This window comes from Telmatherina bonti, assembly GCF_933228915.1.
Source record: "Telmatherina bonti genome assembly, chromosome: 10".
Classification (NCBI taxonomy): Eukaryota; Metazoa; Chordata; class Actinopteri; order Atheriniformes; family Telmatherinidae; genus Telmatherina; species Telmatherina bonti.
In genome coordinates this window covers 7,712,946-7,737,968 of record NC_136628.1, presented here as the reverse complement: position 1 = coordinate 7,737,968, position 25,023 = coordinate 7,712,946, and the positions used below count along the sequence as shown (strand labels likewise).

At 41.8% G+C, this 25,023-nt stretch overlaps 1 protein-coding gene across 1 annotated transcript in view; it reads right to left on the bottom strand.

Moving 5' to 3' along the window:
• The window catches only part of doc2b (double C2-like domains, beta), a gene marked incomplete at its 3' end in the record, with an annotated part of 203,611 nt that overhangs the window by 97,878 nt on the left and 80,710 nt on the right, over nt 1-25,023 (bottom strand). The window contains exon 2 of the mRNA XM_079248261.1: nt 5,479-5,558. Coding sequence (XP_079104387.1) covers nt 5,479-5,558 — 80 coding nt within the window. The remainder of the gene's footprint in view (nt 1-5,478; nt 5,559-25,023) is intronic.

Sequence of the window (25,023 nt, the reverse complement as noted above, 5' to 3'; positions counted from 1 at the left end):
CTTGTGGTGTTTGAACACACAACTACGACATTATACGATGTTGCTTTGTCTTCATATAAATTGCAGGTTTTTATTTTATTTTCCTCCGGTGATGAATTGCTTGCCGAGACGGATGTCATGAGGAAACAAAACAAAGTTTACTTTGATAAGGTAAATAATGGATGGATGACACATGACCTGTGGTTTCTTCACACAGAATGAGGAGAAGGATGTTGTTGATTGAATTAGCGGTGTAAAGATCAGAAACAAGACTTTCTTTATTCCATGTGAGATGAGTTTTCATTAAGCTGATATTATCAAGTTTTTATCCTGTTAACATGTGAAGGATTTAATTAAACGACTGTAAGAATCTAAGAGCTTAAATTTCAGCCCATTTTGCATGTTTCAGAGCCCTGCAGCTACAAATACAAATACTTTATCTGAACACTAATTAGCAGGAAAAAGGAGCTTAAAGAAAGATGATTAATTTTGTTATTATGTGCAGCACTAAGGTAAAAAGGAGTACAGATAAATCTTTGGCTTCTTTAAATCCTAAAAAGCACGAAAAAGGATAAAATGGTTCCAATAAATGACGGTAATTAGCTTTGTAGTAAAATGCAGGTCTGATGACTGGCAAATGAACTGAAAGGCGATAATGCAGCTTCCATTGTCTGAAGCTGCGTTCTGGCGGATGTGGGTGCAGCGTTCGGCCTGTCCGTGTCCATGTAGCATGACGTCGTCTCGCAGCCCGCTGTATAGCAACCTAGTGTGTGTTGCCTTTTTATTTTTCCTTAAACCAGAAATGCAGGCCGTCCTCGGGTTACGCAGTTCTCCACTTACGTCGTTTTGACTTTACGACGTTCATTAAATAACTGTAAATTTTAAAAAACTTGTTTTGAAGTCACGAGGCTCCGATGGTGACACGGAGGTTGAGACGACGCTTCTGTGCTTCTGTGCGTGTCTATTTATTTTAGTTTAATCTAAATGTCTATTTTATTTGCCTGTACTATTTTTCCATTAATATGAAGTATAATACGTGTATTTAGATAGTTATTTAGTGATTAAGGGGGTATTTAAGGGTAGAAATCCGACTTATGTGGAATTTCGGGTTACGCCACCACATAGGAACGGAAAGCTGCCTGCACATGCAGTCTGCATAAAGCGCACGTCATATAGAGCATGATGGCCCTGGACCCTCAGGCTGAGAACACAGGCTACTGCTAGAGGCAACAATGGAATAATTAATGCTTTTATTTACATTTCTGTGAGTTTTCTGGCTTCTTGGTGTGTTTTGTGTTTGTTTGAAGCATCATTTGTGTAGAGTTTGTTAAAAACTCTAGCAGAAGTCTAAACTTGAGGCCACAAAAACGAGAGAGAAAAAAAATTGTTTTGTTCTGGTCAGTTCCTACTCCATGAGAAGCTTCGTCTGCAGCGGGGCGGGGATCATTCTGGGGAGTTATTTCATATGTAAGAAGAAACTTTGTCCATGGTGGAGCAGGTTGTGCACGTGACAGAATCCATGTCTTTAAATGCTACATGTTGTCGATCAGGTGTCCATTAAAAAGATCTCTCTCAATGGACAGATCATCCATTAAACGATTGCGGAAGTGACAACTTCGTGCTTTTCTGCATTAACCAATCAGCAAATGTCTGATCCCACTGAGAGAAAGGTTCTGTCCGCAAAAATGACGTCATTTTTTTCTCGCTCTCAGGCTGCAGTAAAACTGTCAGAAATTCCAAACCAATGGAGAAACGGATACAAACCATGTTTCCATCACATGGTTTTGCAAAATAAAAGCGATGTTTTATAAAAACTTTTCAGGTGTTTCCATTGAACGTTGAGTTCTCTTAAAATCTCGTCAGCCGGACGAGATTCTAATTGCAGGTATGTAAGGAAGCCACGTGGAAAGCTGCAGAGGATTTCCTACGGAAAACACAGGAACCTCCGCGTATGTCTGGCGCCGCATTGGCTGGGAATTTTCTACAGTTTTACTGCAGTCTGAGAGCGAGCAGAGAAACACGATACACGCGCATGTCCAGCATCTGAGAGTAAAACTACGTCTGAGCTGAAGCAGAACATTTTCACACAAGCAGAGAAAAGCCAGAAAATAAGCTGTCAAAAAATAAAATAAAGGAAAACTATCCCCTACGAACATACCTCCGTACTGGTCAGAGCTGTTCTGGAAGGATGACAGGGACCAGTTCAATAAGGGGTGATGCTCACAGTGTCATAATCTCAGCCAGGATCAATAACATCTCATTAGGAAAAGCCTTAACTTTAATCTGCTCCAGTTACTGCTGGAGGACTGAAATTTTGAAGCCATAGAAAAAAAAAAATCCATGTTTCGAACAACCAATAAAGGGTTTAGCATACAAATAAAATGATGGAATGGACTTTAAGAGCGTATCTAAAAGAACAAAATGTTTTTCTCTGCCTGGCCAAGCAGCAGCTGAAGTCTCGGAGGACGGCGGTCTAGGAAATAACATCATAAATCAGGGTGGCTTGATGCCCGCTCTGCTGTCCAACGCTGCTGCCAACACTGGCTCCTCTGAAGCCCACTTATCTCCATACCGACGATTCAGACAGACAATGGAGTTATAGCTGCTGACGGCGGCCATGGCTGCAGGAAACATCGCTCCACTCAGTCCAGAAATGTCTTTTTTTTTCCTGTTGTAAAAATTAGCTAATTAAAAACCAACCAGCCTCTTTAAATCACCAACACTGCTATTCCTGCAACATTCAGCGAAGCTGAAAACAACCGTTTGTCTCTGAATGTTGTGCAGTAATAAATACTGATGAAACTTTGGTCTAAAATTGCAAACAAAAACACTGCTAAATATTGATAATACATAAATGAAAATATAATAACTATTTAAACATAAAAACAATATTATACAAACATAAATTACACAACATTACACATAAGGATATTTAGTTTGTTTTAAACATTAAATGTTTTTGGTGCTTTGCTGTGTTTTTTTTAACAGACTTGATTTTTACTCACTATAAAGTCGTTTGGCAAAGTAAATCTGATGTTGACGAAAAGAAGAAGAATAAAACGGAGTCAGAAAACTGCATCAACTCAAATTATTCGTGTAATGCCTGAAAAATAGATGGGAAAACAGCTCAGATATTAGATTTTTTTCTGTGAAGATGACATTTACTGACTTTTACTGTATTTTTCTCCACCGACATCAAAGAAATAAACCCGACTACTTGCTATTTGCAACAAAAGTTTAATTAAACCCAACGCAACAGCATGATTCAGCTCAGAAAAGCACGTTATTGCAGGTCAATCATCTGAATTCAAGTTTGACTTGTTGGACAGAAGGACAGTAAAGACATTTTGGACAGGGACCAGCTGAGAGGCCAACGAGCACTTCGGCCAACTGCAAGGTTTTACAAGTCTCAAAAATCCTTTTACCATCCATACTTTCCCTTTATCTAAGTCTGGATCAGGTATGCTGGAGCATAAGAAGACGTCTGATACATGTACAGCAGTATCTGGACCATATGTGCAACACAACACTTTTATGTCAAAATCAGCCCTCCGCGCTCCATCTTCAAACGAAAGACCCAACGAGTTCCAAGATTTTGTTCAAACTGGGCTTTAAAATCAAACTAAAAAGCTTAAATCCCGATGCAGGTGAGGAAGGCTGACTACTAACAGGAAGAGGAAAGTTTACTGAGCTGCAGGGAAAGTTTTATAAAACACATGAACATGATCAGAAACGAAAAGTCAGAATGAATATTTCTTTACTTGGATGGCTGATATTTCACAGAGATGTTACTGAAAATGAAAATAAGCTGGGGAAGACGGTGGAAAACAAACTGAATTAAATAAATATTTTTAACTCTTGTTTTTTTTAACTAAGCCACTTTCATGGTTGGATGATGAGCTGCGAGGACACAACCACAAAATATACGCAGGCTGAGTCCGAATGTCCACCCTGTTCCCTGCAAAGAGACATTGTGGTCACACCATTTCCTAGAGGGGTCCGAATGTCCAGAGAGAAAAAAGTAGTGCACTCAAAATTACCCACAATGCATCTTGAAAAGCAATGAGCATTGATGGTCACTAGACAGAACAATATAGACCACAATGCATTTCAGGCAGGCGCTCAAAATGGCACAAACGTCAAAGCAGGATAAGAAAAAATCATCCCTTCATTTTATACCCTTACCTAGGTATGGTTACAAAATGTATTTAATTCAGAATGAATAATTCTGATGAAATAATTCCGAATTAACAGTATTCTCCCTACGGATTTACATGGAAATAATCATTCCAGATGGAGGTTTACATGGACTGACTTTATTCCTTTTCAGATTGGTGGGTTGGGAAGGCTTCTGATTGGACAGCGTGACGTATTTACGTCGACCAGAAATAAACAAAGTTCGCTTCCTGCTTCTTGTCTTTTCGGTCATAACATGGTCTGCATATTAGAAACCAGTTTTGCCGTTATTTTAATTTAATTTTAAAGCAGCAGCTCAACACTTCACTTTTTTTAACAGCTGTGAAGGAAGACGGAGGCAAAACAACACGTGGAATACATGAATTATCGGGACGGGACGAGGTAACGAGCATGCGCAGAAAGATCGGAAAATACTTTACAAACTGACTTTTGCATTCGTAATCAGGTGTTTACTTGGTCATTTTCCACCAGTTTAAAGTGGAATGAACTTTTATTCTGAAATAAGGATGAATTAAAACTTCCATGTAAACTTGACCTTTGTTAAATAAATATGCAGCAAAGAAAGGATAAAATACAAACTAAGAAAACGCATCTTCTGGATTGGATTTGGAGCGACGTGTGGATGGTTGCCATGGTGACCATTGGTGGTCACGTGATCTGCGACGAGGAGAAAACATCCAGCTTTGTGCCTGAATCACCAACAGAATGAGTGCACTATGTAGTTTGTTGTAAATGGGGGGTTGGGGAGTAGTGTGGACATTCAGAGTTTCTTTTTAAGAGGCTTTTATGTGTTTATCAGTCAGTTAAGTTAGTTAAGTCTTCCGTCTTCATATCAGCTGACAGACAGAGAGAAAACCCACTGAAAGGGATAAAAATCATACCGTAAACGTGAGTTTGCCCCACACACTGTACCAGTCACGCTGGCACAGTTGGTAAACATCACTCTTATAAATAACAGTGGGATGTGTAAAGTTACTGCTCCACAGTGTTTATAACAAAATGTGTAGGCTGAAAGAAGAAAGGGCTTCTGGAAAGCTGCAAGCCTTACCGGGTACTTATCCTGAGACAACATGTAACCGTTCAAACTGAACTGTACCTGCTTTTATTCTTCTCTACGTTACAGGTGATCGTCCTGTAAATGATGAGGTTTCCCTCGTTAAATACACATTTTATTTTATCAACATATTAGCTACAATCAACGGCCTATTGAGGCTGTAACAAAAAGCAAAGACACTGAAGAGGGGGGGTTAACCAGATAGACTTCATACAGAGTAATCATTTCAGTAAATCAGGATAGCTCACCTTGGCTTTGTTAATGGTGCAGTGCAGGGCGTTGTTCTCCTGGTCATACAGCAGACTAAATTCCAAGGTTCCCAGTGTAGCTGTGAAAGACAGACAGAAACAGGCTGAAATTAGACACAGAGAAGTGGCTTAATGGCACACAAACCCCTTCACCAGGGAATCCAATCCAGAACGAGAAACGTCTCGCACCAACATCACAATCACTCAATATTACAGCTGGTTTTTGTTCCAGCAGCGATTTTCTGACTTCTCATGTGTTCAGACTGAAATCTCTGGTTTTCAGAACATAACGAACAAAGTTCTTATTTTACTGATTCTTTTTAAAGAAGCAAACAGTAGGGAGATGCATGTGTCCTTTTTCTTGTCTTCTTTGCAGTCAGAAGTGATCCCACCTCCAGAATCTGGAACCTCCAGGATGACGGCACCGCCCGACAGAACCAGGACCACAGACTTCCTCCAGAAACTGGGACGGGAGAGGGTGGGTCCTGTTTCAGTTCATGCTGTGTGTTTTATATGTTGACTTAGACAGGACTGTGTTTGTCACAGCAAGGTTGCCTGAGCCAGACTGGGAATCATAACGATTCATGCTGGTGTGCAGTGGATAGAAGAACGATGCACAGATGGTGATGTGATTACGAACAGCTGTTTGTGTGGACGATAAGACCTTCATCGTCACGAGATGGTGGATGTAAGGAACCAGATCCAGGCAAGGATGCAGGTAATGGTGATTTATTGGATATGAAGGACAACCAACTCAGCAGCAACTACCTCAGAAACCAACAGAGGGAGACTAGAGCAGGAAGGAAACTGCAATGAACCGAAACTAAAAACTGAGACCATTTTAACACATAGCCGGTTTTTGTAAAACTGAATATCTTCCCCCCCTACGGGCAGTAAAAGAAAAAAGTCTACACAACATTGTTTTTCAAAATCAAATCCATCCACACTTATCTGCATAGCAGCGTTATTAAACACATTCATAAGCATATCGAACCTTTAGGCGGCGGTAGCGCCCACAATCCGATCCAATCAGGATAACCCTCCATCTCATGATGTTACTTCCATAAACTCACAACATGCCTCTAATGCGATATGGTTAGGTAGCAGAACTTTCCTTCAACTCATCCTTTGGCTTCAGTCATGGAACCTGGATGATGAATATTGCCAACACAGTTTTCAGGACTTCCATGTTGTTAAAAACAAAGGTGGCACATGTGATGTCATGGTATTTTCTGTCACAGACGGTGAAGTTTAAAAACCTAAAACCCTGGTTTTATATGTCCACTCCATAGACTGTACATAAAACGAGAGATGGGTGGAGCCTCCGTGACGTCACCTATAGGTTTCTGAAGAGCTGAATTGAAGCTTGGTGGAAATTGAAGTTCCTACCATCGCCATCTTAGCAGGGACATGCGTGTCATCTCGTCCGGAAAATACAAATATGAGCGAAGAGGTGGAGCTGAGAGGGGGGCTGTGAGTGTCATGGTGGATGATTGACATCTAGTAAACTCTGAGCTTTCTGTAGCTAAGAGCTAACCGACCAAATTAGGCTAAAGCTAAGGCTAAAGTTGTTAACCGGCTAAAAACCGCAGTTGTTCTACGTTCTCCTTGAAGCGGGAGATCGGGTACCTGTCAATCAAAAGGACACACCCCTAAATATGCCGAACTTCGAGATTAAATTACTTTTAAAAGCGCGAGTTAGAAAAAGTTCACTCCCCCCACAGTTGTCATGAAGGTAAACCTGACCTATTAAACCCAAAATGGATTTTTGTACCAGCCTGTAAACATGTTTATTTCTGTTGTGAAGCTGGTCTTCCAAACGCAGACATACGAAGGTACAAACAGAGTATGCGCACACCTTCACTTTGGTCGGAGGTTTTTAAAACAATCGTTTTGGATTGCATAAACCTGCTTTTTGTGTGGATGACAGGCCAAATGGGAGAAAAATATCTGTTTTGTGAGATACCTGTTCCGTGTAGACAAGGCCTCAGAGTAAAATATAAGGAAACACAAAAACACCCAGCTGTACAGATAGTCTAAATCAGGGGTCGGCAACTCCGGTCCTCCAGTGCCACAGTCCTGCAAATGTTAGGGGTTTCCCTGCTTCAACACACCTGATTCAAATCAGTGGCTAATTAGCAGACTTGTGCAGAGTTTGATGTCAAGCTCTGCACAAGTCTGCTGATTAGGTCTGATGTGTGCCAGGTGTGTTGCAGCAGGGAAACTCCAAACATTTGCAGGACTGTGGCACTGGAGGACCGGAGTTGCCTACCCCTGATCTAAATGAAACCAGGTGAACTGAGAAACAGGAAAGAAAGCAAGACAGAAAACTACAAAAAAAATAAAAAAATCAGGAAACTAAAACCAAGGACCAGAGGTGTATAATCCAGTAAAGTAAAGTAAAGTAAAGTCCTGCCATGTTCTTGGGTCTATCTGTGCATTTAGAACAGGTGTCTCGTCTACCTGCGGTGGTGCTGAGCTAATTAAATTCAGCTGGTTTAGTGACTGGTTGGAACAGGAACCTGGATTATACAACTCTGACAAGGACTACACAAAAACTCCAAACCGTAACATTCATTTTCTGTTTCTGTAAATGATGTGACAGAGCGGAGACTGGCTGCGCCTGTAAAGCAGAAATGCTGAACTGCTTTCTGTCACAGAAGCTCCCCGATCAATCAGTTTGATAGTAAAACCCAGAAAGACAGTTGTTTGACTTGAAACTCATTGACTAAGACTTTATTTTGTAATAAACAGTTGCTGCCACAAAGTCCAGACTTGAACCCGATCGAACACTTGGTTTGTTCCAGAGTGATTAACATGACTCAATGACAAAAATCAAGTTTAATTCCTTTCAGTGGACTCAAAGCCTTTCGCAGTCCAAGCTGATGAGCCGCTAGATTCTCTGGATCCACGTCAGCTTTATTTTCCATCAACAGTTGGATCTGAGTTTGAATCCAAGTCCCTCTTTGTGATTGAAACCAATGACAAGCCATGAATCAGTGATTCTCCAGAGGAAGCTGAGCCCAGCAACTATCACACACACGCACACCCACACACACAAAACAATGATCATATTTAGTTTGCTTTTACATTTGTTCAAAGAATCAGTTCTTTAAGATCTTATAATGTGTAAAACTGCCCTCCTCACCTGCAGAATAGCGACCAGTATTGACTGTGACAAGCTTTATTTCCAGGTCATAACGCAGTGCCTTTAATAAACGTCCTTAAGTTGAAGATTTCTGGATCAGACAACAGAGTTCTTCTAAAAACAAACTGTAAGTGAACAACATGGAAGAAGTAAAACATAAGTGTCTACTGTAGGTGGTCTATCACTATTTCTCATGTCTTTGGGTCCTCTGAGTTCCCTCCGCCTCCATTTTTGCCTCACAAAGAACTTTTCACTTCTTCATAAATACAGACAAACAAAGTTTGCTTTTGGTGTCTGATATTCATCAAGTCCAACTTAAATAATCAGTTGTTTGATCATATCTATAATTTTGTCCAATAAATATATTTTACAAGGCTCTTCTATATGGATGGATACTGTTTGAAGTTTGGATACTGAATATTATTTTACATGTTGCTGTTGTGGACCAGTGACCTGTCCAAGGTGAACCTGCCTCTTGCTCAGTGTTTGCTGGGATAGACTCCAGTTTCCTGTGACCCTGAATTGGACTACACTGTTAAGAAAATGGATGGATGTTGCTATGGTTATATGTTAACACAAGTTATAACCCTTTTTAGTGACTGGAACGTCACTTGGTCAAGTTTAGTGGGGGATCTAGACTGTTATACACGGGGCGCCAGAGGGTGGGCAAGACTTTGTCAGGGGGGTCGTATACTTAGAAAGGAATTTTTTGTAGTTCGATCACCAAGTAGTATTATTTGCAGCAACAAAAAGGTTGACAAAGATAAGTTGGTTGTTTTGGGTGCAGCTTGTGGAGCCTGATCAGGTTTATTGTCTGGTGGCGCTAAACTGGATCCTGGTGTTGGGAGCTGATACTGGAGATGGGGTCTGTCTCTGCCTGATCTGTTTCCGTCAGAAATATCTCACTCATTTTTATGCCTCCCTATACAAAATCAGACTAATTACAGGATGTATTCCTCCATGTAGTCATGCTGCTGCTCTGTGATGCCCACGTCCAGGCCTGGAAATCTACTGTCCTTCAATTTTAAGATGCACTTGCTCTTCAAACACTTGAATCAAAGGGCCAAATTTGCTCATCCGCATGTCATTTAGCTCTGCAGAAACCTGGTAACGAGACAGGGTTTGTAGACCTCGAGGATCGGACTTGGGCATCCCTGTTGTAGCTACTTTAATATCAGCTAGCAGCTTTGCTAACCTCCTGTTTAAATCCAGCTAGCTTAGTCAGCATGAAGTAACATGGATACTGAAGTTCTCTTTACGCATCATTCTTGATCTTCATTAACTGATTTGATGTTTAGTCTCTAAATAAATTCACTAAAAACTAAACATCACATGGTTTCCCCACATGACCTTAAAGCTAATCTATTGCATATAAGTAGATTAGCACTGCTACATAGCTTCATGCTAACATCAATCCAATCCAGTTTTATTGGTAGTTTAAAAAAAATGTTAGCCAAAATGCTGTACACATCAATGGTCAAACATCAGGTTACCTTAAATAACATTAATGTTTGTACTTGTACATGGATAAAATCTAGTAAACTACTTTAAAATTTACATCAAACTGGTGTAGTGGTACTGGTGATCCATGCAGGTCTGGGAAGACATTTCTGTTCCTTTCCTCCTGTGAATTGCCAATCAGCTGTGTGTCCAATAAGATTTAAGAAGCGGCCAGCGCCACATTGGCCAGCCCTTTAGCTCCGATCCTGGTTGGGGTTGGAAATGTACCATGATTAATGTACAGTTAATATGCAGTTAATAATCACTGGATGTCACATGTGCTTTGACCAGAACACGCAGAAGAGAAAAAGCAGCTTTGTTTTCTTGCAGTAGGTGATTCTGTATCCGATACTACGAGCCATTTACATGCAAAGTCCACAAGAAAAGAAACAACAACATTTCTAAGAATAAATGGAGAGTGCTAATGGAAGCAAATTCCCAAAATAAACATGAGTTTACTATAAGCAAAAGACCAGAATGGGAACAAAGTAAGCTAACAAACCGTGAATTAGTGAGGAAGAAAGAGAACCTGGCTGCTTTCTTACAGAAGGAAGTGATGGCGCACAAAACAGCTGAGAGGCAATCAGTGGCTGAAACCTGGAGTGAAGCAAAGCAGGAAGCAAAACTAACAAATTAGAATTAGGATTTTCTGCAAAACAGATGCCTTCTGCTGAATAAATGCCACCTGTGATGCTGCTGAGGAATGCGTCTTGTTAGAAGTGCGGAATACCTGATGCTAAGGTCTTGGCAAAGCTGCTTCTTGACTTGAAAAGCTAATTGGACAGATTTGAAGGTCAGTCTGGTGTTGACATATGTTCAAAATGCTGAAGTCTTAACAAGTAACTGCTAAGGTTTTAATGGTTACTGACATGAAGGCATTCGCCCGGTTAACAGGGAAAGCAGGAACGTGAAAAAAGAACGGAAAAACTCGACCGTCTTCAAAAGAAAGGCTTCCGGGGATGTTACCACTTCAGTCTAACACCAATACACACGTTTTAACTTGAAAAAGTGCAATTTCCGGGTGATGACCCCTTTAAACTGGAAAAACTACGAAATAAAATCAGAACTGAGGGACAACACAAACATGACGGTATCACAGGAACCTTATATCAACGTAGCTCCTCTTAGCAAAGCTAATTTATTTGACACAACATGGCAGCCAGACCATCACTCTGCAGTTATGATGCTGAACAGGACAAGACAAATGAAAATACAAATAATAAATGCTTAATGATGTATTAATAATAGTTAGATTATCAAAGATTATTATAAACAACAGCAGGATAATAAACACTTCTGAGATTACATTACAGATCACGTGATAGAGAAGAAGGTACATTCAGCAAATTTTAATAAAATTCAATATAATGTCCAAAAAAATCTGCTCTACCAAGCGGCTGAACATTTAACGGGTAAGTTCACAACATTGACTGTATAAACGATGGGCGGAGCCTCCGTGACGTCACTCTTAGGTTTCCGGAAGAGCTGAATTGAAGCTCATTGGTCGGTTCCTAATGTCGCCATTTTGGCAGCGTCACGCATGTTGTCACTCCCAGAAAATAAAAAAAATGGGCAAAGAGGTGGAGCTGCACTGCAAAAACTGAAATCTAAGTAAGTTTAAAAATCTTAAATTGAGTACACATATGCTTTTTTTTTTTTTTTAAGGTAAGATCTTAGTTTGTATGCCAGAGAATTCCTCATTTTAAGAGCATTTTTACTTGTTTTTGGAAGTCTTGACAAGCCAAATTTTCTTGTTCTTTTGGCAGATAATTTATCTTATTTTCAGCAACATTTACCTAATTTTTGAATATTTTTTTTCTCGTTTTTTAAGGCTGAGTTTTTGCAGTGTGAGAAGGGGCTGTCAGTGTGGGATGGATGATGGACATTTATCCAACTCTAACCTGCCTGTAGCTAAGAGCTAACCAAGCTAACCCAGAGCTAATGGGAGCTAACCAGCTAATAGAAGTAAGCAGGCTAAAGCTAAATCCCGCTCCTACTGGGCTAAACACCACGATTGTGCTACATTCCTCCTTCTTGAAGTCGGCTATCGAATACCTGTCAATCAAAAGGACACGCCCTCAATTATTTTCTCAAAAATTTAGAGATTAAATTAGTCCTAAATGGACTCGTGATAAAAGATTTCACTCCCCACTTCCCCTCCCGTCCCACTGTCATGAAGGTAAACCTGACCTATTAAACCTAAAATGGATTTTTGAACCAGGCTGTAAACATGTTTATTTCTGCTGTGAAGTTGGTCTTTTTAACATGGGAGTCTATGGGGATTTGCTCTGTTTTGGAGCCCCTAGTGGATGAAGGTGGAACTGTAATTTTAGTTACTTCCGCACAGGCTTCACTTTAAACCACCGGACGTCACAGCTTGGTTCAGAACACAACAATCAGCACTAACCAGGCTAAGTCAGAGGATTCACAATGTAACCTGAGTATCCATGGACCACCATGGCAGTGATGTTAGCATCCTTAGCTCTGATGACTCTGGTTTATTAATTATAACTCAAAGTTTAGATGTGAGCATCTGCCCCACAACAACTGAACAACCATAGAAAGGATCAACCTCCAGGATCAGATTTAGCTTTTCTTTATAAAAAAAAAAAAAAAAAAAGTTCTTTGATTTGTGTAAAAGATTTAAAAGAACACTGTAACATTTTGTTAGGATGTCTGCTAAGCTTGAAATGCTTTATTGCTGAAAAACTTGCACTACCCTTTTACAATCAAACCTACATGCTTCCAATCTTGCGACTACACCAACGTGATGACGTAAAACCTCTGCACCATCTTATGACCACCACTAATAAATGGCTCAGTCTGATGGCTTGATCTGAACATTACCAACACCAACACTTAAAAAGAGATGAAAAGTATCCTCATTTGTTGTAAATGTTACTGCTCTAATGTCCGTTAAATCCCAGAATATAATGCCGGAGCAGGTTTTTATGTCTCGTTCTGCAGTATAGTTCCAGTCATTTCCACCACAGCGCTGCTACTCAGCTCCGTCTTCTCATTTTCACTAATGGTTAGTTAAACAGATTCATTCAGCCGGCAAGTTTCTGAAAACAAACAGAAGCTTTGGAGGAGTATCGCTTAGGCAGAATCGCATCTGCAGCTTGTGTTTGTCTGTATTCAGGGCAGCAGCAGGAGTCTGAGAAGGTGCTGCTTTCTAACAGCACTTTGCTCTGCAGATGCATGAGCCATCTGGGTAGCTGTGGGGTACAGCTCGCTGAGATGCAACAGTGTTGTGAACTCAACAGGAGTATAATAAAGTTTTTTTTTTTCCCTCGCTGTGAAGTCATATTCCAGTCTTGCTGTGCACCTAATTTCTGTGACTCAGAAGGAAAGGTGAGATCCAGGTCTAATTCAATTTCAAGTAGCTGCTTAACAGTATTGAAAGCAATAATTACCCAGTTTAACTGAAAAGAATGATTCATTATACAGTCACCTACAAAAGGAAGAAATAAATGGATGCAATAAGTATTCGTAGCCTTTTATTCGAAGGTGACAAGTCACTCTGAAATGACTTGACTTCATTTTTATGTTGCCAGTGTGCTGAATCCTCTCTTTTCCTGACTAAGACAAGCCAGATCATCTCCAGAATAACTCAGTTATTCCTTGCAGCACAACTGGAACCGTGTAGAATTAATGAGATGGTGAAATATTGAGAAACGCCAACAGTGAGTTGTTGAAAGCTGGAGCTGCAGGTGATGTGATTGTTTGCCAGCGAGGGAAAGACGACAAGTCTTCAAATGTTTACAGCGTTGTTGCTTCTTCAGCAGAATATGCTGCTCCCACTGCGTGCAGTGATTTATGCTGTGAGGGAGCGCGCCGGCTTGAAGCGCCGTTTGGAATCAGACAATCCCTGCCTTTCAGCAGTAGATGGAGGCTCTGCGCTGACATGGATGCCGGGAAAAGCTTTGATTAGAAAGTCAACTGTAAAATCAAACGGCAGTTTAATCCTTTAAAAAGGCAGTGTCTGACTTTGAAAGCGAAACCATCATTAAAATACATTTTACTGGCTTTTTCAGTCCTTTACATACCAGGTGTTTGTGAAGCTACAAGGTAAAGTAGCGTCCATTTAACTCTGAATACACTCCAGTAGCAGCCTCCATAGCTTCAGAGAAAGCATTGGCTCACAGCAGACAATGCAGAGGCCGATCGTCCTGAGTCACACGGCTCCACATGATCTGTGACATTTTTCACATCTGATCTCAAAGCTGAGAGCGCAGCGGAGGAACTGGTGACATGCGAGAACACACTCTGGCCTCCAGCACAGAGAAGACTTCAGGAAAAACCAGAAAAAAACATATTATAGTGAGCTCCCTGCTTCTAGCGTGCACATATATACAAACCTATCAGCAAAACCCAGCAGCACACCCGTAGCTGTGCATGTCGTACGACTGGCTCCCAGTAAACATATGCTGAGTTCACAAGCTGCTCCTGGCTGATTCAGCAAAGAGATGTAGACAGATCAGATCAGACAAGTAGCCTGACTTTTCCTGGCTGGAGAGAGCTCAGAGTTCAGGTAGGATGCAGCTGTCCATAGCCGATGTGAAGGACTGTATTGTTTAACATGTCAATTGGACATTGAATGACTTTATCAGGCCACATTTTAGGTTCAGCTGTTCATTAGAAGTTTTATTTGCAAGATGTTTCCAAATTTTATTTGTTCTGAATTAATACAGAAGGGAATTAAAACAGTTACCAGGGGACGCCAGCAGGGGGAGTTTGAGCCTGTTGAGCATGAGACACATTGCTTCCTAGCTTCAGTTAAATACATGCGGCCAAGCTGGTGTCTGTGTATTTTATAACAGATTCTTCCCTTATCAGGGCTTTTACACGGACGCATTACTAATAAAATCTGCTAAAGAGCTGGAGATGGTGTGTAAAGCAGGATATAATGTAAACTTTATTCCTGTTTAGAGTCTCAAACCAGATATTTTTATAGATTCTGACTCACATTTCCACATCAGCATCATAATCAGCCATTTAAAGCAGGCATGCTCAGGTCCTCAAGGGCCACAACCCTGCAGGTTTTCCATGTATCCCTGCTCCAACACATCGGACTCAAACTAATCTGTCATTGTGCAGATTCATTTAATGTGAGCCAGGTGTTGTTGGAGCAGGGATACATGGAAAACCTGCAGGACAGTGGCCCTCAAAGACCCCTGATATAAAGGTTTTCCACAGAATTGGTCATTTTCTGGACCGCAGTTGCAGGAAGCTGGAGTCCACCCCAGCAATCACTGGGCGAGGTACACCCTAGACTGGTCGCCAGTTCACCACAGGGGACAAGAGACAAACAACCATTCACACACACTCCTAGGGACAGTAACCAATAAACCCAACATACATGTGTTTGGTTGGTGGGACGAAGCCAGAGCATCTGGAAAGAACCCACTCCACTGTTCAAACCCCCCTATCAAGGATTGAACCAGCAACCGTCTGGCTGTGAAGCGACAGTGCTCACCACTACGCCACCATGCAGCCAGAAAGCAACAAACTAAAATGTATGAATCAACCCTTCATCACAGCTTCTTTATCGTTTTAGATCTGATCTGACCTGATCTTTGGTCCTCGAGAGCCGCAGTCCTGCATGCGTTAGTAGCTTCCCTGCTGCAACACACCTGACGTACATCAGACTCAGTCAGCAGCCTTGTGCAGAGCTTCACATGAAACTCTGCGATATGATGACGTGAAATATTAACATCAAGCGTGATCTCCTTCAGCTCCTTGCTCATTCCACACGATGTGACATCATAATCTAAAGCAGCATGTTGCACTTGTCACACGCTTTACCCGTCAACGTTAACAGAGCTAAACAGCTGACAGGGGCAGGATTGTGATTGATGCCTTTCGGTAACAGTGGCCACCATGATGCTCTGCTCAGACGCTCGCCACAGCGGCTCTTTTACTTCCCATGAGGCCAAACTGCAGAGCCAGTTCCCTCTTTGTGACGCGGACCAGTTCGTGATGCACAGCTCCAGCTGCACTTCTGCATGCAAACATTAACATCCTCTGTGTAGAATAAATGTTTGACAAACACGAGAGAAGAAATGAGCGCAGGCTTTTTTGGCAGTCTTCGGTAGAACGGAGGTGCGTTCAGGGCACCATTAGCAGGAAACAGCTCTCAGTTAAACTGGAGAGTAAAGCATCTTCTGAAACTGGGTCAAACATTTTGTAATTTTCTCACATTAACAAGCTTCAAAGGAAGAGAAAAGAAAAACTAAAAATGGATTTAATGGATCTGCGTGCAAAACTCACTCTTCTTCTCAGCAGCTTTAATATCTTACACATCACGGGAATCACCAAGTCTGCTCAATGTTACCACTTATGAATGGTAAAAGATCTGATACCACAGCAGAACCTCGAAAAACTAGTCCAGGCTGTAACAGTCTTTACTGGTTTACCTGGTAAATCTACGAGACACCTGCAGCTAAATCAGAACTCTGCTGTTCCAGGTCCAACTAGGGGTTCATTCACATCAGGATACACAGGTTTACAGATCCATCCGATTGGGGACTCGGCTCAGCTGTACGGGGATATTTCCATACGGACTGAGATCGTGTTCATGCTGCACTTTGGTCAAACGAGCCAAACCATCAGAATAATGAATCCCCATTCCTACCAGAGGTGGCGCTGCAGTAGTATTTAGCAAAGAGGACAAGACCCACGTGAAGAAGAAAACTCTGCAAGTTAAACATGGAGACGAAACTATCGCTGTTTTGGGTTTTTAGTTTGTCTCGTGAAAGTTCACCGCAGATAGGTGGGGGTTGTTGGTAGTGGTTCTACACCACAGCCATATGGCTGCAGTGTGGGCTCTGGCCTGGGTTTCCCTGTGGCTGTGTCTCCGATGGTCTTTCCTGGGACGGTTCCCGATGTGGATGGATCCCCCAGATATCGTTTCCTCACAGCAAGCAAGATGCAGATCCAGAGATAGAATCCGAAGGTAGTAGTTCTGTTTTATTTTGGCATTATGGTCAGGGGAAGGGTTGGACTGTATGTTTGGGCTGTGTGTGCGGTTGCGTGCGTGTGTGTAAATGTGAAACTGTTTTTATGTTGTCAAGCACTTTGATATGCATCTGTATGTAAAGAGCCATATAAATAAAGTTTTGATTTGTTTTTGATTCTATTTACACTGCAACAATGGACGCAGTATGAACAGCAGACGAGGTAGAGGACCCTGAACGCCATCGCTATGTATTTACCCACAATGCAGTGCCCATTTTGTTTTTGTCTGCTTGAAGCGAACCAAGACCTGTGTTTGTTGGCGGACTGACTCGACTTCTTTGATCCAAATCAGTATTCGTTTGGCACATTCACATTTCCCCAAACGAAGCGGACTTTCCGAGCAAACGGACTCAGATCCGGAGATCTGAAAGGCCAACGTGAACGTGACCGAAGACCAAGCAAGTGGACCACATGAGTCCAGTTCAGAGGACTTTCCCCTGGCTGCCTGTCCACCAGTATAAACTTCTGCTGCTGGTCTATGAAGCTCTGAATGGTTTGGGACCCAGTATGAATCCACCAGACCCCTCGGGTCATCTGGATCTGGTTCCCAGAACAGAACCAGACACAGAGAAGCTGCATTCAGCTTCTATTCTCCACATGTCTGGAAGAAACTCCCAGAAAAGCTCAGATCAGCTGAGCATCCAGGTAAAGACGCTCCTAGTTTGTATTTAAAAGTTCCAATCTGCTTTGTTTCTTTTAAGCTGGAACTTTTGTTTTTAACTTGATCATGTTTTTAATGATGTTGTCTTTGTTTCCCTTTTCTCTTGTTTTTAATCTTAAATTAGTACGCTTCTTATTTCTAATGTTTTGATGTCTCTGAATCTCCCTGTTGTTGAATTGTGCTGTACGGATAAACTTCATCCGGATTTACTCTGCATTATTTTTTTTACTAATCTGTCAAGAAGGATTTAAGATTTCCTTAGAAAATTCTGATTTTTCTGATTGAAAAGTCAAATATGAAATGAAAAAGATGTGTTTCACTTGGGTAACATATTAAAACTGGTTTCTTATATTGTTCCTCAGTGAAACTCAGCAGAATATACTGATATAAAATTTCACTCCGCTCGTTTCCAGCATAAGACGTCTCCAGTTCATGTCCAGTTCAGGTCCTCTACCAGAGTCCTGGGAGCTGGAGGGTCCTACGCTGTATCTCAGCTGTTCCTAGGACTGCGCTCTTCTGGATGGAGATGTTGGATGACTCTCCAGACCATTCTCCAGCTGGGGATGATGCATTCATCACTCCAGCTTTCCTCTGCCGTGTGATCCATGATTACTATGGATTATATTTATATTGCACTTTACTCTCAACGCGCTTGCACTCGATCCTTCATCCACCTACCCAGCTTTCATCGATGGTGATGCAACTGAATCTGACGGAAACCTGGCAGCCGATGTGCCCAACAATCACTCCCGACCATCACAGTCATATCATGTAGGACACAACAACAATTGACTGCGTGGGATTTCAACCTCCTGGTCACTGGACGACCCGCTCTACCGCCTCGCTGACCATCTTGTTCATTGAGTTTTGTTTGGCACCCATGAAACATCTCTTAATGTAGGGTTGGCCGCGGTGAGAAGGCTGCTGTCCTTACGTTCCCTTACGTCGCGGGGAAGCTGGAGCCTATCCCAGCAGCCTTTGGGCAAAAGGCAGGGTACACCCTGGACAGCTCGCCAGTCCATCGCAGGGCTCAAAGGAAGTTCATTTTTGCATATTATATCAAAAATTTCACTCTTCCAGTAACAAACTAAAGCTTGTCAACATGGCTGAAGGTGGGATATGGATCAGTTGGTTACGTTACAGTTTATAATTTTCATTGTGTTCATGTGAGAAATCCGCCACTTTCAGCTGAGCGAGCTAGCATGTTACAGCTAATTCAGCCAAACTCTGAGCCTGAAGTTACTGTACTTTCAGCTTAGTGGGACGTCTTGTGTTTCCAGAATGTCCAAATATTCCTCAAACAGTCAGTAAGTTTAACATCCATTTGCATTGAAACTGCCTCTTTCCCAGCCAAAGCTGAAACCAGCATCACAGTCCCATTTCAGAGCAAATCATTTGGAGTTTTGATGACGTCAGATACTGCGATGGACTGGCGAGCTGTCCAGGGTGTACCCTGTCTTTCGCCTGAAGACTGCTGGGATAGGCTCCAGCTTCCCCGCAACCTAAGCAGTTAGGATAACGAATGAATGAATGAAGTTAGATAAGCTGGAAGTGCAAACTGTGACTGCATGTGTTGTTTTATCTTTTCTGAAAGCAGAAGAAGTCCCATCGTGTACACTAACATACCGTACTACAAGTGTTGGCTTGTCTCCGAGGCTTGAACGGATAATTAGGCTGCATACTGTGGGTCAGCATCCCATTATGTTCCTCACATTAAAGTAAAAACTCTCATGAGGGCTCACAGGTTTCGTAAAGGATTTGCTTTGCTCCTTAGAGCTGATTTCACCCTGATGAAAGAAAGAAGATGATTTTGACCTGAGCTGCTGCAAGATCTGAAAGCGCTCTGATCTTTGCAGTTTTCATAGGATCCTGCTCTTTACGTCAGCGCTTATTTGTAGACCTGAAGAAATGATTTGTTTTAGCTCAGAAGTTTTTATCTTTAGAGAAATTAAACACAAACAACATTTCATGTTCAGAAACAGTTTACATGAATTCGGAACAATGTGTGCTTTATGAAGAAAAGAGTCTACAAGTGAAAAAACACGAGGTTTCTTATTTCTTTTTAGCTTTGTTTAGAAAACATGAGAGTAACTGGTTGTGTTTAACATATATGATTTATGGCTTTTACTGATTATTATGACCTAACAGACTTAAATACATTGTTACTGCATTTTACAGCAGCTAATTACAATTTACTGCACTGAACTTTATGCTCTAACAAACTAAATCATTTGAATTAAAATTCCAATCTCTCTTTTATAGAAATATTACAGTATATCAATCAAATGTGGAAAAATATATTCATGGCATTTTAAAGAGTCAAACAGGGGTTCAGAAGAGAACCCTTTAGAGAAAACCCCCAGCACACTGGTGTAAACTGTAACCTCTCATCCTTTCCAGCTGGATAAATACAATCCTTTTGTCATGGAGTTAAAAAACCTGCTCTTCTTTTTGCAATCCCAGGACTAAAACCTGAAATCAGGATAGCGGCTGCAAGTACCAAGCTGATTTCTGCTCTCGACATTCTGTTTCACTACCTATATACCTCACAGTGTGGAACTGATGGAATCATTCTTCGCCATGTGAGGCAACATGAGGCTGAATTGTACACATGACTCTGATCGAGACACGCACTTTAACATCTAAAGAGGTTTGTATGACCGTGTTGTTACTCTGCAGCAGCATTAAGTGTCTTCCATGAGCTGATTTAAAGTCACGGGCATTAAGTTCTTATAATACCTAATTATCTTTAAATATGGGCAAATAACTGTGTGTATGTATCAACAGATACTTTTTCGGATCCACCTTGCTAGTATCAGGTTGGACCCCTTTTTCCTCCAGAACTGGTTTAATTCATAGTTTGATAGATTGAACATGGTGTTTGAGGCATTCCTCAGAGGTTTTCCTCCATGTTGACATGAAGCACATCATGATGAGAATCTCCCGTTCCACCACGTCCCAAAGCTGCTCTGCTGGACTGAGATCTGGTGACTGTGGAGCCGTTGGAGGACAGTGAACTCATCGTCATGGTGGAGATGATGTGAGCTTTGTGACATGGTGCATCATCCTGCTGGAAGTTTCCATCAGAAGATGCTACACTGTGCTCAGAAAGGGATGGACAAGGTCAGCAGCAGGACTCAGGTAGGCTGTGGAGGTTAAACCATGTCATACTGGTACTAAGGGGACCAAAGTGGGACCAGAAAACCTCCCCCCACCATTCCACCAGCAGCAGCCTGAAGCGTTGATCCTGACGGCAGGATGGATCCATGTTGTCATGATGTTTCCAGCAGATTCTGATCCTACCATGTGAATGTGGAGCTGAACTGGAGACTCATCAGACCAGCAACGTTTCTCCATCTTCTATTGTCCAGTTCTGGTGAGTCTGTGTGAATTGTAGCCTCAGTTTCCTGTTCTTACTGACAGGAGGGAACCCGCTGTGGTCTTCTGCTGCTGGACTAACAAGCATGGCAGGTTCAAAATCACTTAAATCTCCTTTCTTCTCTACTCCGATGCTTAGTTTAACTTCAGCAAGTCATAAACATGGTTGAACTGACTCATACACGATCTGGGTTCAGCCTTGAGACCAGCCGCAGTGTGAAAACAACCCTCTGCTCATTCTCAGCCGTGCAGGTTCCAGAAACACACTGAAAGTATCTATACATGAACTGCAGGAACTTCTTATGGAATTTTTTTTATGTCAGCAGGTTCTGATACTTCAGCTGGAGAAAGCTGTGAGCCAGAAAATAAACATCACTTCTACTTCCAGAAACCAATGCACCTCTTCAGAGCTAACCCTATTGATCCAGCAGGTGCAACACGTGGACAGCCTTGCCACGACGCTGTGGGATATTAGATTTTTCATCAGTGAAGCAGCCTGAGTAGCCTCATCCATAACCTTATTTTCTACTCAGCACTGAGTTCTGGCAGTGATGAGGAACAAAAGTTCTGAACCCTCCCTGTACAGGCAGACGTGGTCATTGATAGAATATTTAACCAGGCTATTTATTGGTAGATGTGCCCACAGGGTTGGCAGGGTGCAAAGAAATGATTTGTTAAATATGTTTTCTGCCCTAAACACTGGAAATGTTACAGAGTCAGGAGGCATTTCACACAACCAGAGGAAAAAAAGGCTCTCAAACTACAAGTCTCTTCTCATCTCTTCACATTTACTCCCAAACTAATAAACTCCTGCTTCTGCTCTTATGTCCCTGTACATGCAACACACAACCACAACTTTGCACAATGGAATAGCTGGGATGATAACAAGCTGTATTTATCATCATGTTTTCTTACAACCATTTAATCTAGTCTGTATGTACGCCACAACCTTTGAACATTGAAGAAAAACATCATCAGAAATACACAGGTTTACAGAAAAAAACTGAGTAAACCTGCATGGCAGCTGTGCAGAGGTGATGGGAGCAAAAGCCTGAATCATTTTAATTACACAGCTGATGAAGAGTGAAATGTTTTTTTTCAGTGACGCTGTTCTTCTAATTTTCCTCATTAGACACACATCACCCAAATAGTTTTGTATTCTGTAAAATTGTGCTTCAGAATCTGCATTTCAGGCTTTACGAAGGACTATCATACAGTGCACCCGCTGCCCAAGTGGATCTAACTAAGCAAACAGGTAAGAGCCTCCCATTGAATAATCACTGCATGATTTCAGCTGCAATGAGTTTTTTAAGGGGCTCTTTGTAACTTTTTTGGCCGCTAAACCCTCAACTACCACAGGTCACACAACGCTGTCACAAAATCAAACCGTAAAAGACTCACACAAAGCAAAAACTGCACCAAAAACATGACTACAAATTATAGTTTTGAGTATCAAATGATGCAGTAACTTTGGTCATGTCAATAACTTATTGTTGTGAAAATGCTAGCATTAACTGTTAGCTTATGGGACATTACGGTAGTACTGCTTCCTCTAGAGCAGCATGTAAAAACCATAAAACTAAACCTGCCCAGTTGCCAATCATTCTGTTAGTTCTTTGATATTTACATGAATTATGGGAAATGTATAACGTTGCATTCAAACAAGCTCAACTTGAGCAAAATGTTTAGGGAGTTATGTTAGCTTTGGACTGTAGCTGATTAGCTTCAACTAGCAGCATTTAGCTTCTACTAAACAGCTAAATAAAGACACAGACATATTTTGCAATGTTCTGCAGCTCTTCAGGCACTTACTGCTGGTGTTGTGAATAAACGCTGGGTGAAAGATGTGAAAAACTTCATCACATTTTGCTACATTTGCACAAGAGGCAAAAAGCTAACTTAGCAGTCTGCTAACACTGAGGCAAACAGAGTGGGTTGCCAAGATGGACTCGTGCCTCAACTCGATCCATTTCCCACTTTCTCTTTCTGGTCGTCTCAGACACCGTTTTCAGCTGTTTGTTAGCCAAAACAAACTTAGAGGGGGGGGGGGGGGGGGGGGGGCATAAAGCAAAGCGCTTAAGGTCACATGATCCCAAGAGACACGGATCTGGTCTTGCAAAGTTACAACGTATTGTTTCTGAAGACAGCAGCCCCTTCGGAGCACCAACGTGCACCAAAAATCCTTCATTATTTCTCACATTAAGCTGATGTTTGGCTCAAAGGTTTCACCACATCCCTTTAACCCCAACTGATGCGGTGGGTAGCTTCTCATCAAGACCTTCTGTGTTCATGGAAAAGATGCTTATCTGTGTCAGAAAGGTCAGATCATTGGCATTAAGCTAAGAAAACATCAAAGGAGATGCAGAAACTAATAAGAACTGTCCAACGCATTATTAAAAACTGGAAGGATAGTGGGGAACCATCGTCTTCCAGGGAGCAAAACATCCTGAACGATGGTGATCACTTTAATGTAGATCTCAGGATGGTGTTTAAAAAAAAGTAACATCTCCACATTAACAGTGTGAAGGAAGTTAAGGGGCTGAAGAGGTGTGGAGTCAGAAGAAAACCACTGGACTCTGGAGCTGGAAGAAGGTCATGTGGTCTAATGAGTCCAGACTGACCCGGTTCCAGAGTGATGGGAGCATCTGGATAAGAAAAGAGGCAGATGAAGTGATGCAGACATCATATCTAGTGCCTCCTGTACAACCATGTGGGTACAGTCTAAGATCTGTGGTCAAATCTAAGAACTGAGCTCAGCTGAATATACTGAATCAGCAGGTTATTCCTTTTTTCCTGATCACACGACCATATTTCAACATGACAACATCAGGATTCATGGGACTCAGGTTGTCAAAGAGTAGTTCAGTGAACGGGAGACATCAGTTTCACATTTGGATTGGTCATCACAGAGTCCAGACCCGAACCCCACATGAAAACCTTTGAGATGTGCTGGAGAAGGCTTTGTGCAGTGGTCTGACTTTCCAATCATCACTACAAGATCTTGGTGAAAAATGAAGCAACTCTGATAGAAAAAAGGTGCAGAAGCTTGTTGACATGATGCCACAGCGACTGCTGCTGCTATCAAAGACGAGGGTCAACAGACGTGCATCATGATCTGGAAGAGGACTACTTACTCTGCAGTGTCTGGGGATAAAAAGTAGACCAGCCAACCACTGGTTAACATAAAAGTCACTTGGCATAGAAATCATCACATGTAACTTTACTACATTTGAGTTGTTTTAATGCAGGGGTGTCCAAAGTGGGTCTTCACAATCCTGCATGTTTTCAATATATCCCTGCTCCAACACACCTGCCTCAAATTAAATGGACCCATCGGCCAATGAAGTTCTACACAATTACTCATTAGTTTGAGCCAATGCGTTGAAGCAGGGAGACATAAAAAACCTGCTGGATTACTCCCCTCGAAGACCAGAGGTGGATATTCCTGTTTCAGATGCAATATTTCCGTCAGGGTGAGTTAATTTCGATTGCTCCTAACTTCCTTCCTTCCTTCATTCCTTCCTTCGTACGTACATAGGTAGGTAGGTAGGTAGGTAGGTAGGTTGGTTGGTTGGTAGGTTGGTTGGTTCATTCGTTCAGGGAAGCTGTAGTCTATCCCAGCAATCATCAGGTGAGAGGTAAGTACACCTGGACAGGTTGGCGGTTCATCACACACACTAGATAACATATTTTCGCAAAGTAAAAGCGATATTTGTATCTTAAGACAAATGACAATTTGCAGTTGTTTCCATTGAACAGCGTTTAGCACATCAGCTTCAGTTCTCATGAAATCTCATCAGCTGGACGAGATTTTACGAGAATCGCAGCTAATATAAAG